The sequence below is a fragment of the Cupressus sempervirens genome, chromosome 9 (genome assembly GCF_028749045.1).
Source record: "Cupressus sempervirens isolate cs-2001-9-10 chromosome 9, ASM2874904v1, whole genome shotgun sequence".
Lineage (NCBI taxonomy): Eukaryota > Viridiplantae > Streptophyta > Pinopsida > Cupressales > Cupressaceae > Cupressus > Cupressus sempervirens.
Genome location: NC_143126.1, coordinates 24,597,773 through 24,613,863, shown reverse-complemented (window position 1 = coordinate 24,613,863; position 16,091 = coordinate 24,597,773). Strand labels below are relative to the sequence as shown.

General features: G+C 34.0%; 1 protein-coding gene across 1 annotated transcript; it reads right to left on the bottom strand.

Annotated features, from left to right (window-relative positions):
- Positions 1-13,047: 13,047 nt before the first annotated feature.
- LOC149537444 (uncharacterized) lies at positions 13,048-15,236 on the bottom strand. Its single transcript, XM_089798885.1, has one exon. It carries the CDS (start codon positions 13,708-13,710, stop codon positions 13,294-13,296), a length of 417 nt encoding a protein of 138 aa, XP_089655011.1. The 5' UTR covers positions 13,711-15,236; the 3' UTR covers positions 13,048-13,293.
- Positions 15,237-16,091: the final 855 nt, after the last annotated feature.

Here is a 16,091-nt window from a genome sequence, read left to right as displayed (position 1 = left end):
TGGTGAGGTGGCTTATGAGTTGGACCTTCCCACAGATAGTCGAGTACACAATGTGTTTCATGTATCATGCCTCAAAAAGGCGTTGGGTCAAAATGTGATGCCTTCTGTAGTATTACCTCCCTTGGATGATGAGGGGAAATTGATCTTAGTGCCAGAATTCATTCTGGATAGTAGAGAGAAGCAGCTTCGCAGGAGAGTAATCAGAGAGTATCTAGTTAAGTGGAAAGATTTACCTATTGAAGATGTTGCTTGGGAGGGAGAAGTGATTTTGCAGCATCCAGCATTAAGATTGCTTGAGGCCAAGCAATTTTAGGAGGGGCGGACCTGTAATGTCCCACTTTTTTTAGAGGAATTAATTATAAAGTTATCAATTAAAAAATATACATTACAAGGTAACTTTATAAATTAAATATAAAAAAAAGCTTCTAGAGGTTGCTGGAAGAAGCGGAGAAAAAATTAAAAAGGGAGGCCGACCTATCAAGGAAAAAAGGATAAATAGGCATTGAGGGCTCATTGCCTATCATCGAGATTTATTATTGAACTTTGTTTATGTGCGTTGTAGAGGCTAGGGTTTCTACAAGTAGTCACAATAGGCCATTGAGAACGAAAACTCTCAATTGGTATGCAATTTTGAGGGTGTGAGAGATCGCCTGAATTATTGCAGATGTGGGAAGGATATTTCAATCCTTTCATTTGTGCTTAATTGCTGATTTGAAGTTTCCAATGGAGTTGCACTTTCACCATATCATCTTCGGCATTCAGTCTCCACCATTTGATCAATCCAAGTTCTTCATTTCAATTTGTAGTTGCAACAAGTTCTCAATTGTATACAGCCAGTTAGGGTTTCTCTGTAATGTGCTATGTCATAATGTTTTAGTGCTAAGTTTTTCCATATTATTTGTAAAAACATTTGGTTTTCATTGAATGATACATTGGCACTATTATTTCTTTTATTCCAGCAATATATTTTAGCAGTGTATTAAATTTAGGGTTTTGTTTAGTGGCCTATTGGTACGGGTCATTACAGTATCATACACCCCAAGAAAATTTATCTCAAGCCGACTTGAGATGAGCTTTTGTATGTCTTCCTCTGTCATCTACACAACATCTACATCTGAATAGCCTCTAATTTTGACTAGGTATTGCTTATACTCCTTTCATCTGGTCCTCTTCACAACTTTGGTGTTAAGTATCTTCTCTAGTTTTGGAGATTCCTTCAATGGTAGGTCCTTGATGTCTTTTACATCTACAATTTGTCCTAAATCAACTTCTTCATTACCTTTTTTGAATGGTGGGAGGTCTAGTATATTGAAGATGGGAGAGATCCCAATCTCAGGTGGCAATTGAATCTCATATACATTTGTTCCAAACCTAGAAAAGTGTCATACAAACTTCACATCACATTTTGATACTATGTTGAAAGGTAGCCCATGAATCCTTATAACTTCTTTGAAAAACAAATCAGCTATATTGGAAGCATCATTGGTTGATTTGCATTGCAAGAAGTGAACCATCTTGCTGAACCTATCAACTACCACAAGCACATTATCATGTCCTCTTTGTGTCCTTGGCAACCCCATCACAAAATCCATTGTTATGTGTTCCCATGGCCTAGATGGTATTGGCAAAGGTTCATAGAGTCTTGCATTTATAGTCCTCCCTTTAGCTCTTTGACAAATCATGCATGTTTCCATAAAGCTTTTGACATCAATATAAAGATGCCCTCCTTTGAACTAGAGAAGTTTTTCCTAAATCAAAAAATCAAATAATTCAACATGATACCTATCAACAACTCAATACAAAGTTCTCCAAAATTAGGATATGTTGCACACACGTTTACGAGTGCTTCAATCCCCACACTTTCTAGTTGAAATTGAGAAACAATCAATGTTCCTTCTACTAAGTGCATCAACTACTTTATTGGCTACACTCTTCTTGTACTTAATGGTGAAGGCATAGGCCTGCAAAGCCTCAACCCATTTCATATCTCTATGACTTAGTTTGTCTTGGTCGTTGAGGAAGCTAAGTGCTTGGTTGTTTGTATACACAATGAACTCCTTTGGTAATAAGTAATGTCTCCACCTCTTAATGTCTCCTATATTATTCAATAAGATACTATTGTTTCAAATAATCCCACTATGAAGAATTTCTTCCTACTATACTTGTCTTTACTAGAAATATTCATTTTCATATTCCTTGTCCTTTTCCCTTGATGTAGTAGACTCTACACCCACCTTGTTTTGACAGCTCCTTTGCCATGGAACCTTATCAGTTTAAGGTATGTTTCTATCCTCATTATTGATATTTTGCATCTCTTTATTATGCATTTCTAACTTTCTTGGTTTATCATTTAATGAAATTGATCTTTTGTATAGATGACTATCACAAAGTAGCAATTTTTTTGGCTTTAACATTTTTACTATCCTAGGCAATCAAATGTTTGCATCCATTGTTTGTACACCCAGAATCAAAGGTATGTAACTTTATCACTCGTAACTATAATTTGTAAACACTACAAACAAGTAGTTTCTACAATATTTTCTTATAATTTTGTGGTTATCATATACTGAGAAATGGGAGAGAAAATGATAAGCATCACTATACTTGTAATGGGTGTTGCTTGCAGGGATTTTCCATCTATCCTCTAAAATGGGATCTTGTGCCTTTGTTGTTGATTGTCTTCACAAGGCTCCATCAAGAACTTATGATGAAGGAAATCCAAAATATGTTATTCATCTATAAGTCTCATAATTTTGTCTTCAAATATTCAGCCAATGATATTGTAATTTTCAAAATCAGCTTACATATTCATCTATAAGTCTTATGAAATGTTGTTGTTCTTATCAAATTAGCTTACATATGTTGCTTTACTTGACATAGTGCTCAAAATGAAATAGATGTATAGCATGAGATAATAACTTAGAAAGTTAAATGGAAAGAAATTATTTCAAGAACATCACCTTAACATTATGTTTATGTTCAAAACTCATTGTGGGAGGAAACTTCCACAAGTAAATTTCTTAAGTATAGTTCAAACTCTACAATGCCTTGTTATAGGGTAAGTAGCCTTACAAATCTACTAGTGAAAAGATACAATTTAGTAAAATATGCCTGCTTCCCGAAGGACCCAAGCTCACTCTTTTGTTGTGAACAGATTTTGATTCCACATTCTAAAACTCTCTAGCACTTATTAGGGGAAGTTTTGTTTATGTATTGTTGTGGCATAATTATAGTAACTTTGACCAGTAGTATATTTTATGCCTAGGAAAAATACTTGTTTCAAAGGTTCTTTGCAACTTTTGGCAATTGATTGGTTCTTATGTCAGATTTCTCTCAGGTAACTATTTGCATACCTCATTGTATTTGGAAATACAATGTATCTTATTATGTCCCATGGAAGCATCTACCTACCTTTGTCAAAATCATAATAGCAACACATTTTTTGGATAACTAGAACATCATTAACATGGACCTTCTTTTCTATGATTAAATTTCTAATAAATCCATAACGTGCTTTCATATTTCTTATTATTATATATTCTTTGAACTTGCATATCACGCCAATGCTCTTTGCTTGAAGTTCGATGACCTCTGCATAGTATAACTATGTCAAGCAAAAGATTTGTCAGTTAACAATTGGTAGTGGTTTAATATTCTCCTGCCACAAACCTTTTTTTACAAAAATTGATTTAAAATTTGCACAAATGTTCTAAATTAATATGCAAATGGTTATATGAGGAGTGTTGATTGTATGACTGGCAAATATTGAGCTTAAGGTCTCATTATTGGAATGAGAAACAATTTAAAGACATTTATTCAAGAGATTGACATAATTGTGTCAATCTCTTGCTAAATATCTTTAAGTTGATTTCCATTCCAATATTGAGACTTTAAGTTGGATATACGACACTTCTGTAATGAACAACCCTCATTTAATCATTTGTGTGTTATTTTAAAACATTTCTGCAATTTTTAAGTCAAACTTTAAAAAATGGTTTACGATAGGAGAATATTATATCACTACCAAAATGGAACTCGTTAACTAGCAAATCTTTTGCCTAACACAATTATACTATGAGCGTATCACCAAATTTGCGATGTCAAACGAATAATTTTTGACGCAACATAGAATGAGGATGTCATACATTTGATGATATATCCGTCGGTAAATTCAACTGCATGTTGTTGGATTATCGACGACAACACATCATACCTCGATGGACATGGTGAGGGTGAAGTTGTTTTAATGGATTTGAGTTCCCTGTATCCTTCTGGTGGCATTTGGCATCAGTATTGTGATGACTGTCGATTCCGTCAAAAAGTTTGAGGTCGTTTGGCAACAATGTGTTTAGCCAATCGTCCGATGTTGTTTCCTCACTTTGTGTGATGAACAGTCGTCCGAAAATGGGCCTGAATGTAGTGCTCAATCATCTTCTGCCATCAACCTCAAACTATATCTCGTCTTGTCATTTTTGTATGATGTTAAGTTGATATTCTACTTTGATTAAAAGAAGTTAGGCATAGGGATTGAACACACCCTCTTTTCTATTGCAACTAACAGACACAAAACATCACCATCATCATCAAGGAAGGCAAAGAAGGAGGTAAGCATCGCTAGTTTGATGGATACCATATGTGAAGACATGAATAAGATACATGAGAGCCTCTCAAAGCCTTATATTATCGAATGTGTATGATGCCCTCAAAGCCATTCCTTGGCTTAGTGAAGATGTTATGATCAAGGCATGTGATACTTTTTCGGTTGAAATCACAAGTCAAAAGGTTCTTGAGAATGAGCGAAAGGGAGAGAGTCAAATATATAGTTAAGTATGGAGGACTATAGATACAATATATTATATGTTTAGTTTTAGTTATAATTGTTTTGATTACATACATTTACAATCAATTTGTCTGGATGGATTATATACATTTACAATCAATTTGTAAGGGTGGATTATATACATTTATAATCACCTTTAGCATGCCTTATGACATTTCTGTATGATTTTCGCTTTCTTGGAAGTTATCCAAAAATACATATTGACTTGCAATGTTTTCATGAAATAAAAAAAAAAGGCTATATTGATAATGCTCCATATATTTTCTCTATTGGCCCTCAATGCATCTAGGTTGTGAAGTTGGGATGATATTAATATCAAATAGTTTGAATTCTACCTCTCTTGGTTGTAGTTCAAGGAAAAGGTCTTATGTTTATTTGCTGCAAAATATAGTTCGCTAGGTTTTCTTGTGCTGGAATATATGTTCCTCTAGTTTGGTTTTCTGCTTGTGTCATAAGAAGATCTAGTGCCTTCTTGAATGCACGTTCCTTTGTCATGTTCATTTCATGTTAAGCCATCCACTTTTATTGTAGTTTCATTATCAAGGGAACGTGACCAAACAATGTGCATTACAATTGGAAAATGATCTTTAAACAACACTTAAGAGGAAAGCTCGCAGCTCAATGAAAGTTCTATGAAGAAACAACATCCTTTTCAATAAAATGTTTATTCGGCCTATGTAACTTCATTTCCCTACCATTAAACGTTGTTATTTGAAGGCATGTATTCTGACCTTTGTCTCTTGCTTTACTGATAAGTATTTCTTGAAAATGAGTTAACTTTAATTGAGCTTTTCCACAGTATCACATGTACTATATTAGATTTTCTAAAATTGTTGATGGGTGATTGGCAAATACTAAACAAAAATAGTAACATGATAAGAAATTTTCCTCCTGATCTTAAACATTTTTCCCTATCATGATCTTAAACATGTTTTATATCTTTTGAGGAACTTGGATTTTGGTTGCTAATGATAAGTATCATTTATTCGATCAATTTTTACCTATCAATTTTTTCTTTAAGTTAGGCTCACATATCCTTTACGCATGGAATAGTAGCAGTTGGATTTTATCTCAACGGTTTATTATACTATATGCAACTCAGTCTTCTATCAAGATAGAAAGAGATTTGGTCCATCTGAGCAGTTTATCATACTATCATGTTTTGATGAAAGTGGTTGCAGAATCTAGTGCCGAATCTAGTTGGTGTTTGTTAAGAGTACCATTATTCTCACACCACGAGAGAGCCGATGTTTGTAAAACCTAGACAAATATTGTATGCAACTTGCTCTTCTATCAAGACACAAAGAAATTTGGTTTATTTCAATAGTTTATCATATTATCCTGTTTTGATGAAAGTGGTTGCAGAATTATGATATTAAACTGCATTGGATTTTCCACAATATCAAATGAACTACATTAGATTTTCTAAAACTGCTAATGGGTGATTGGCAAATACTAAACAAATGATAGAAATTTTATTTACAATCATGATCTTAAACATTTCCATCAATTTTAACCTATCAATTTATATTTAATTTAGGTTCACATATCCTTTATGCATGGGTTAGTAGCAATTGGATTCCATCTATTCAACAAAGTCTAAACAACTAAATCATCTTTCTATTGTTTGCATCTTAGTTGGCTATTTAGTCAAAACACTTATCTATTCAATTTAACAATGTGCCTTATTAATGTTTCTAAATTTATTTTTTCATTAAAGATAATCATGATTTTGTAAAAGTTATTTCTAGCATCCCTTTGACAGTGTAATATTCATGTAGCAATGTAGAATTGTTGTTTCATTAGTGATATAAGGTTAATGGCTTTCTTCAATGTACAACATGTCAATGTGGTGTTGGCCCATGCTTGATGAAGACCAAACACAAACTAATCTCGGTTGTCAATTTTGGTGTTGTCTAAATAGGAAAAAGGTTGTTAATGCAATTATTATTTTTGATTAAAAATAGCATAAGAATTAATTGTTATAGTAAGAACTAACAAAGATTTGATATTGTAGATGAATAATGGATGTGGATACACTAGTTGAGTCAATGATGCAAATCTACAAGTATAGCACAGGAAGGAACTGCTCAAGAGGCTGAAATTATCTTTTTATGTCTTATTTGCATTACAATTGCACTTTTCTGTTTGGATCATATGTAGAAAAGTGCATAATTAGATCTTATATAAGGATTGACTTCTTTTTTTGGGCCATAATTGGACCATTTGCGTAAAAAAGTGTCAAGATTGGACTTCTTTATTGTAATTTGTTTACAATTCTATATATACGTATGTTGGAATGCTTATTGTTGAAATAATACATTTGACTGTCAAGATGCATGTCTAAATAGGAACAAAGTTTTGCTATTGGAGAATATCTTGTGAAATGATTGAAGTCAAAGTTATCTGTTATGCCTTTCATTCAAATGTAAAACTGTATGCATTTGAATGGTTTAAACATTAATCATTTATTAATTAACATTGACTCATAGACGACTCATAGATAGGTAGAGTGAAGGTTTCTTAAAAATGGAATACCTTTCATTGTATAAAGTCTATTTAAATAAAATAGGAAAGACTTCCGTTGTCAAGAGATTGCACTTCTGACATTTTTGAGTTTTTTTACGTGCTTAGAATTCTATATAAGATATTTTTAAATAACAAAATTAAACTTTTTTATTAAAAAAATAATAAAAATTAAATTTTGTTTAAAATATTAAAAAACAACTTATTCTAAATCTAGTTCTTGTAATCAACTGCAGAAAATTCATCTACCCACTCCCCACTCATCTTCCACCTGAACCAAATGGATCTAAGTCAAATTTCAAAAACTATTTTTCGGATTTACAAATTCCAATATTGCAGAATCCATGGTACTTCAAATCTTAACAGGTAACATGGTACTTTCTAAACATGGAGACTTCTTTCTTTTTAAAAGTTAGTCCTGTCGTGAAGCATGCAAGTGTGAACCATCTTCCAGCTCTTATACAATTCTAAACTGCTATACAATTATTACATTACTGGGCAAAATCAGGTAGAGTGATACTGAAAAGGAATTTAATGTTTCCCAAGGAGATCAGTTAACAATGATGATGACGAAGTCAATAATTCCCCAATGGTAAAATTATGGAATTCATCATGACTGTCATAGTATTCCTAAACTATTTGACGTAGTAGTTAATGATTTTTTTACTACGCAGTTTATGCTGTTTTGGGGCTAAACAGCTGTACTTTTGGGAACCGACACGTGGGTTTATTTTTGGAGTTATGATTGTATGCTCTTTTGGTGCTTCGACTTTCCAATATTATAATTACTCTTCCTAGCACACATTACTTGGTACTTTTACAGATTTAATCTGGTTCAAATCAATGTTTGAGGTAAAGATCGTGCTGTGCGAATTTTTTTTTAACACCCGTGCTTCAACTTCACGGAGTTGGTCAGAGGCACATTCTGTCATGAATAAAGGATATGAATGCTGGACATGAAACAAGCCTGCAGATCTTACAATTATAAATGAGTAATAAGTCCATTAAACTTTAATGTCGACATAACCCTACTGTGTTCAAAAGTTGTTCCCATGCCTCTGAAATGAATGCTGGACATAAAAAGGCCTCAGAAATGTGTGCTGGACATAAAAAAGCACTGCAGATCAGACACGGCTGGTGTTTCATCAAAATGTACCTTTGATCAAATTTGAAAATTCTGAAAACACTAAATTTCAGTAAAAAAATTAACATTTGTTCCTTCATGATCTGTATCCATGTACTATAAATCCATAAAAATATAGAAAAAAGAATAGAAGTTGTCTTTAGTACATTTTGTATGGAGCTTGGTCAGTACCCTGCAGATCTGACTCCATAAAATAGACAATGTGAATTAAAATTAATACTGAAACATCAATCTTGCTGTTTAGAAGGGGTGTGGCCCCAACAACCAAATGAAAAGTTTAAAGACATGGGGAGTGGGGGAAAATCTTCTAGAGGTGTCCTACCATATCCACCAGTTATATGTCCCTCTTATTTTGGAGATGCTCGAAAGACATGGGGTTTACTTAAGATGCTCCAGGGACTTACTCACATCCCCTGACTGCACCCAAGTCGCTAGGGTGCCCCCTCCAGTAATTCAGTCAATGAAATCATTTTTAAAAAATGAAACAAATTGGACCCTCATGACATTACCCTAACCCACTTCCTAAGTCGTCACAAAAAAATTATAAATTAGGCATCACTCCAAGTTTTAAATGTTAGCTTTCGTATGGTATCTAAGGCCTTAAATTGCAGTTGGTGGTGAGGGGCTTTTCATAATACCCCAATCCCCCTGATCCTTGCCCAAATCTAAGCGCTTTTCATAACACCCCACACCACCACCCAACTCGCCTTGAGACTCCATGGAACATATATAAATCCATTTTTGTTTTCAGAATCTGTTTCTCACAACATTTTGTTGCACAGCTTCCCACAATATAAGTTCTCGGTTATAAATAACATACATTCATGGTCCTATGGGTTTGGGCCATTTGCTTGTGGTTATTTCTTTTTTTGGTGCCATTATTTTAGGTCTTTTGTATAATATTCCTATTCAGTGGCTAGGGTATTAGAAAGCTGTCATCTGTTGCTAGATCCATAGGATATGCAATTGTATCTAGGGGTGAGTCAGCACGCCAACATAATATATCAGGTAGCATGCATGACACTATAGGTTCATCTCCGACAAACTCAGGTTAACCCATAGCAAACTTAATAGGATTCAGCCAAACCATGACAAAGCCCACAAATGTTTGTATCTTTGGGTTCAGGCGGATCGTGCTTAGGGATATGATACGAAACTCTGCACGTCAATGAAAATTGCGAAGGAAATGCTTACATGTTTGTGGAAGCCCCCCTTCATTAAGAGCATTCAACGCTTAGTAAAGGGTTTATCCATGAACTCTCTCTGTTGTCGACCAAACACTTAAAATTTGTTTTAAATAGTTGCTATTCTTGCAATACGTGAGTTTATTTCTTCACTATATAACTGTTCTACAATTCTCTCAGATTTATTCTTATCAAAACAGTCGATTTCATCATCACTATTTAGAGATATACTTCTAAATGTTAATATTTATATTAAATGATATTTAAGTTACATAGTTTAATATATTATAATAAATGTTATTAGTTTAATATTAGCATAATACATCGACAAACCTTTTTTTTTTTTTTTTTCTTTTAGGCTATGTATGATTTTTAAATGTTTTTAAATGTCTAAACCCAAACCAACCCAACCCTAGAAAAATATGCCAGATCCATGAACTGAACCTGCAGACCTGGACCAGGATGGAACTCGTCAAATCTATAATTTGGGCCCATAAGAAATTAAAAGGTTGTTCATGCCATCCGTTCCAAAGATTCAAACAGGTATTCCATGCCCTTGCCCCGTATCCATATTTGCTAATGGACTCTGAAACCTAACACTCTGTTCACACACCATATGTGGATATGTGGATTCCATTATGGTAAAGAGTATGATCTGACTGATCTGACTAGTCATTCAACAATCTTTTAGGGCATGCTACAGGGGTTTCTAAGTTTTCAACTCGTTTAAGAAGTCTTTTCTGTTTCATTCCAAATGTAGGCCATATGTGTAAGCTTAATACTTGTTCTTTCAACCTGTAAGTTGGTTGCATAGAGCCTGCTTTTGTTTAGTTGTAATCAGTGTTCAGATTGGTATTGCAATCTATTCTCTTTAATTTCATGCTTTTGACTGCTATAACTATTTTTTTAACTTATTAAACAGTTATTTTTTCAATAAAAGAAAAAAAGATAGAATATAGAATTCAATAAGATGAAACATCAACTTGTACGGTTGGATAATGTTTCCGAACATAAAAACTTTAACCCAGAATAAGAAAAGTCAAACGTACAAATAGCTGATAGTTATTTTCTTCGGGTTATAAACACTGGAAAATACTTGGTCGTCATTGTACTAATGTTACTGCTGTCAAAAAGAAATGATATGACATTGGATGTATAGATTAAATCCTCCTTGCTACTACCTTTTTCCTATTGAATGTGTCATTCCCTCTTCAATCAATTTGGAGGGCATGACAGCGTGTTAGTAAATGTTTGGACTCGAAAGATGCTTCCTTAACAGCATGGTTTCAGTTTTGGGAACTACTCCATTTGGTGGAATAAGAGTACAACACCAAGGTCTCCCACTTGGTTTTGCCTTCCCAAGATATGCTGATTATCTTTCCAGGAAGAGGATTCATCAATTCTGTGATATCTGGGATTTTAACATTTTTGAGTGGGCTTCTCGGCAGAATATCAAATGTATTTTCAATTTACAAAATCAGATTGAAGTATTTCTTGTTTTTGTTAAGTCCTCGGTTCTAGTATAAATGGTTATGAAGCTCTGCACACCTCTTCATTGTGATTTTTCAAAGGATTGGATATATGGCTTTCTAAATATCAGTTTTCTTGTTTTCCTCTTAAAAAAATTTGAAGCTCCTTCCAAAGTTCTCTCTTAATCCCAGACTGAATCAGAAATGGAGATGTAGACCTTAAGAGAAAACATGGCGGATGTTGAGTGCTCAAATATGGAGATCTAATGCTGAAGCTAATGCCCAGGTTTTAACCTGGAAGATACTTCATCATAAGCAACATGTAGGCAATAATAAAACATACAGTGCTCCATCCAAGTAAATGTCCTTTTTGTCATCAGCTTGAAAGACTAAAACACATTTTCTGGGCTGTTCTTTGGCCAAAAAGAACAGTAATACAATTTTTAAATTTTTTTAGTAATTCTCTAGCCATATTTGATCATCGTTGAACTGAAACGAAGCAATTTTGGGTGTTTGTCTCTATAATAATGTTGTGGCTGATCAAATCGTGCTAGTAAATATTTGGAAAAGAAGATGTGTCACAATGTTTTCTCATCAATTAGTTCACCAGCTGGCTGAAGTTCAAAGGTTAGAACTCTGACATCTGAAATCAATTTGTTCATTTGTGCTTCCAGTTACAGAGGACAAACGAAAACTATGTTGAAGCTAGCTTAATATTTGGACAATATTAAGGTTCAGATCCTTCAGTGCACAAAGATGACATCTTGTGCTCGAGACAGACTATAACCCTCAGCTATGCCCTTTGTTTTATCAAGTTTTATCGTATTTATGCTCCAGTCAGCTTTACATTTGCAAAGTTGAGTTGTTGATTGTTTGTTTCATGCTGCCAAGCCTTGTTACTTGCTGCTCCAATAGCTTGTAAATCGCTGTTTTGACAACTTTAAGTTTCAATTCTTGGCAGCCAATTGCTGCCCACTTTATTTGTACCATTTTTTATTCAATAAAAACAAATCCCCGCTTAGGCATCATCTTGCTCTACCATATATAATAATATATTGAGTTTATATTTTACAACAACATATGGCTGGCTCAGTTCTCTACCGCTACCAACAATGTTATTTAATGCATGTGGAAAGTAGTTCAGGACTAGCAGCAGTTAATCTGTTCAAGAAGTACCTGGTGGTGATAGCAATCAACTGCAATTTCATTACCACAGAATCTTCCAGACCAAGCCAACTAATTTAAAAGAGTGAAGCAACTTAACATTTGACATTCCAATTAAACCAGTTATATTTCAATCATCATATACTAAAGCTACTTAACCTCTTTGTGCTTTCTCACAATTAACCCTGCCAAAATATAATTCCCAGGCAGCACTCATTTATGATGAACTTTTTGCTACCAACAATAAAATTGTTTCATTGTCCTGGAAAACCCCTTTCGCAGTACACCAATTATAGGGAAAGCATGACCAGAACTTGTGCTGCAAATGCAACTTTTCGAATAGACAGCATTTTCATCTAGTTGTTTGGAGTGCAAACCAAAGGAATGGAACCTTTGTAACCTGGCTGATCTTTTTCATGAATCAACCATAGTAGCTTAAAATTGTGAGCTTAAAAGTGCCATATAATGCCAAGGAAACGTATTTTATTATTATTTACTAATAGATTTCATATTATACATAAAGGAGATAGATGTAAACCACACCTATTTCTAATTTAAATGCAAGAGCATTATATTTTATAGAGCATAAGTCCACAATATTTTACAAAATCATTCAGAAAATAAGCTAATCCATAACCATTGAGTATCATAAATGATAACCACCCCTTCCAAACTGCACATTATGAAGCCAAAGCTTTGAAAATCATTGAACACTTACAATGACAAATAGAAGTTCATTAAATTATCTCTACAACAGTGGAATGAAATCATTCGGATAAAGGTTCAACATAATATGAATTTACCGGAGCTCATTTATAAGAATACAGAGAGCTATCAGCACATTTGATTTTTCCTAGTCTTACAATATATAAGTTTAGTACTTACTATTTTAACTGGACGAATAAATATGATAGCATATATATTACATGATTGTCTGCTTTGCATAACCATCCATACTGTTTAGCTCTATTCAGTGCCTTGACCAGACCAGATACCAGAGATGCAATCCTCCTTTCCATTCTTCTTATCCAAGCCTCCACCACTAGACCAGGACCACATTGCTGGGGTGGCTAAATTTGCAAAAATGCCAATAAAAGAGAAAACCATGGCCAATGTTGCCACTAGAGGCATCATCATAATGCCAATCATGAATGCAGTAGATCCAATTAGCATGAGAGCTGAAGCTATCCCAAAAAGAAGAGAAGCAAATCCAACAGGAGTCATTTGGCCTCTACCCACACGATGGTGGGCAACAGATCCTGAAAATAATTCCCTTGGTGGACATTCCAAAATTCGGTACAACAGGGAGCACAATTGATGAAAGGCCTGATCCAACTGTGACTGACCTCTCACCGAGAGAGGAGCTGAGCTGTTATCAAACATGATTGCCAATTGAAGTGGCCAAAGACTAGCGGTCAATGGGCTCTTCAAAGAAAACCAATCAGACTGGATAAAAGTGCCCAATTTGTCAGATGCACAAAGATAGACAGACTCATATAAAAAACAGCCCGTTTGGAGAAAGGTGCGCAATTTCCCAGAAGTAGAAAGGTATCTTATACCATAAGCGTATAATCAAACAAAGATGGGGAAAGAAACTCTACGCCCCAATAAATATGGGCAAATAATACTAAAGTGTCCGCCCAATTCTCAGATACAGTATTATACACTATAGTTGCCCCAACAAGAAATAAGGAATACCTTACTCTGGAAATATAATATGGGACTGAGCAATGTCCAAAGCCAATTTACCCGATTTTCTAATTTCCCTAACTTTTCACAGCTCCAAAATATAGGGTTCTAATCCAGACTTCAACAAGTAAAAGAAACTTAATAAAAAAAGGAGAAACTCGGATCAATCTGTACTTTAATATACTCACGTGACAGCCTCAGAAATACTGTCTAAGGCATAAGAAATCCATAGCCAAAAAGCCTAATACGGGACGAAATGGTTTAATTGGACAATATGATTTTAAAAAAACTCAAGGCCACAACAAAATGATTTCTCTCTAAGAGTACCTCAAACCTTGTACAGGATGCCCAATAAAAAATAAGCAAAATCAAATCAAGCAAAAAATAAACCAAAACCCACCTGGAGTCTTCCTTCAAACGTAGAAAAGTAGCCCGAATTCAATCCAGAAACAAGCAAAAACACACGTGGAGGATTCCTTCGAATTCTACAATAACAAACCTCGGACGGACTCTTTCTTCATACTCAGATTTTTCTTCAAACCCTAATTTCACAAACCTGAAACCTTCCTTCAACACCTGATTTTACAGGTTCTACAATTCACACCTAAATTTACCGGAATTGCAATCCACAACAACACTGCGTTCCAAATTAGGAAAAATGAACCAGAAAACTCAAATCCAAACAGGAGAAAAATAAAACTTCGGAGACCTAGAAAAAGATCCAAAATAATGCGTTTTTTCTTTCCTTTTTTCAAAAGAAAGAGCCAGAAAACCCAGAAAAATACCAGACCTACATATAAAACCTAACAGAAAATCCAAGGACGATTACAGAAAACACCAAATGACTGGTTCATATGTACCTCTGATACGAGTGGTCCCTCTGCCATTGCTTGCACTCGGCACATGATAAATGAGAATAACGATGGAGAGACTTAAAGGCCTCAAAATCTACGTTACTTGACGGAGACGGCGCATCCATTCTGTTCGATCGTAAAAACAGTCTTCCCTTATCTAAATAATGTGAGATTGTGTTTATCCTTGGCTTTTACGCAATCTTTATCGTCCTCTGAATTGTTTCTTTCTTCGCTCAAATCTTTTGATGGAAGCATCGATCAGTTAAAAAAATGAGAAAAATGTTTTTATTGGATAAACAATTTGTCCATTATGAATTGGTCTCGCTGTACGCCAACCAAAATCAAACCGAAAGAAGAAATGTTATCTTTTCCTACAACCGCAAGCAAAAGCAAAAGAGTAGTTTAATATTATTCCCAATGACTTTAATCGGGAGTTATTCACGTGGTTTCTTATTATATTGCATGTTTCACTTTTGTCTGACGAGTGATTATTAGCACCTGTCATAAAAAAATACTATATCCATCGGTATCCGATTGCACTTCATTAATTCGGTTGGAAATGCTTTTTCCCATACCTACAATTTAGTCATATTTTTTATTACATTTTTAATGGTTATTTCCAAAATATTTGTCAAATTTCCTATTTTAAATGTTGGAGGCATTTATTATGTTTGAATGTGTAAAATTAGTGTCGTCAATATTAATTATATATTGATGTTTAGCATTATATTGGTGATTTCATTAGTACTAGTTTAGTTAGAAGACCAAGATAGGGATTGAGTATTTGTCTTTATCATTGAATGATTATAATCTAATAGTATCTTAATGTTTGTCAATAAACAATTTTATATAGTGGTGTTATTTCTCTATAGATTCTATAAGCAATTTATATGAATTCTCAAATGTATAGAAATTCTCAAATGTATAAGGTGAGATTTACATTCATGGAGTATATAAAATGTCTCATGCAATATATTTTTTATAGAAAATTTGTATAATATTAAGAAAACTTTTGTAATGGATGGTGTACTTATTCTCCAAATTCTATGAAAAAGTGTTTAGAGTTCCTTTGATTGAATATGAACTTCTCATGCTTCATAGTTTGCATGACTTTAGGCTCATTTGTTTGTTAGAATTAGGCAGGAATTGGGATTATCAAATTTTAAAATTGACATTTTTTATGTTTATGTTCAAAAACATGAAACTGAAATAGGAATTTGT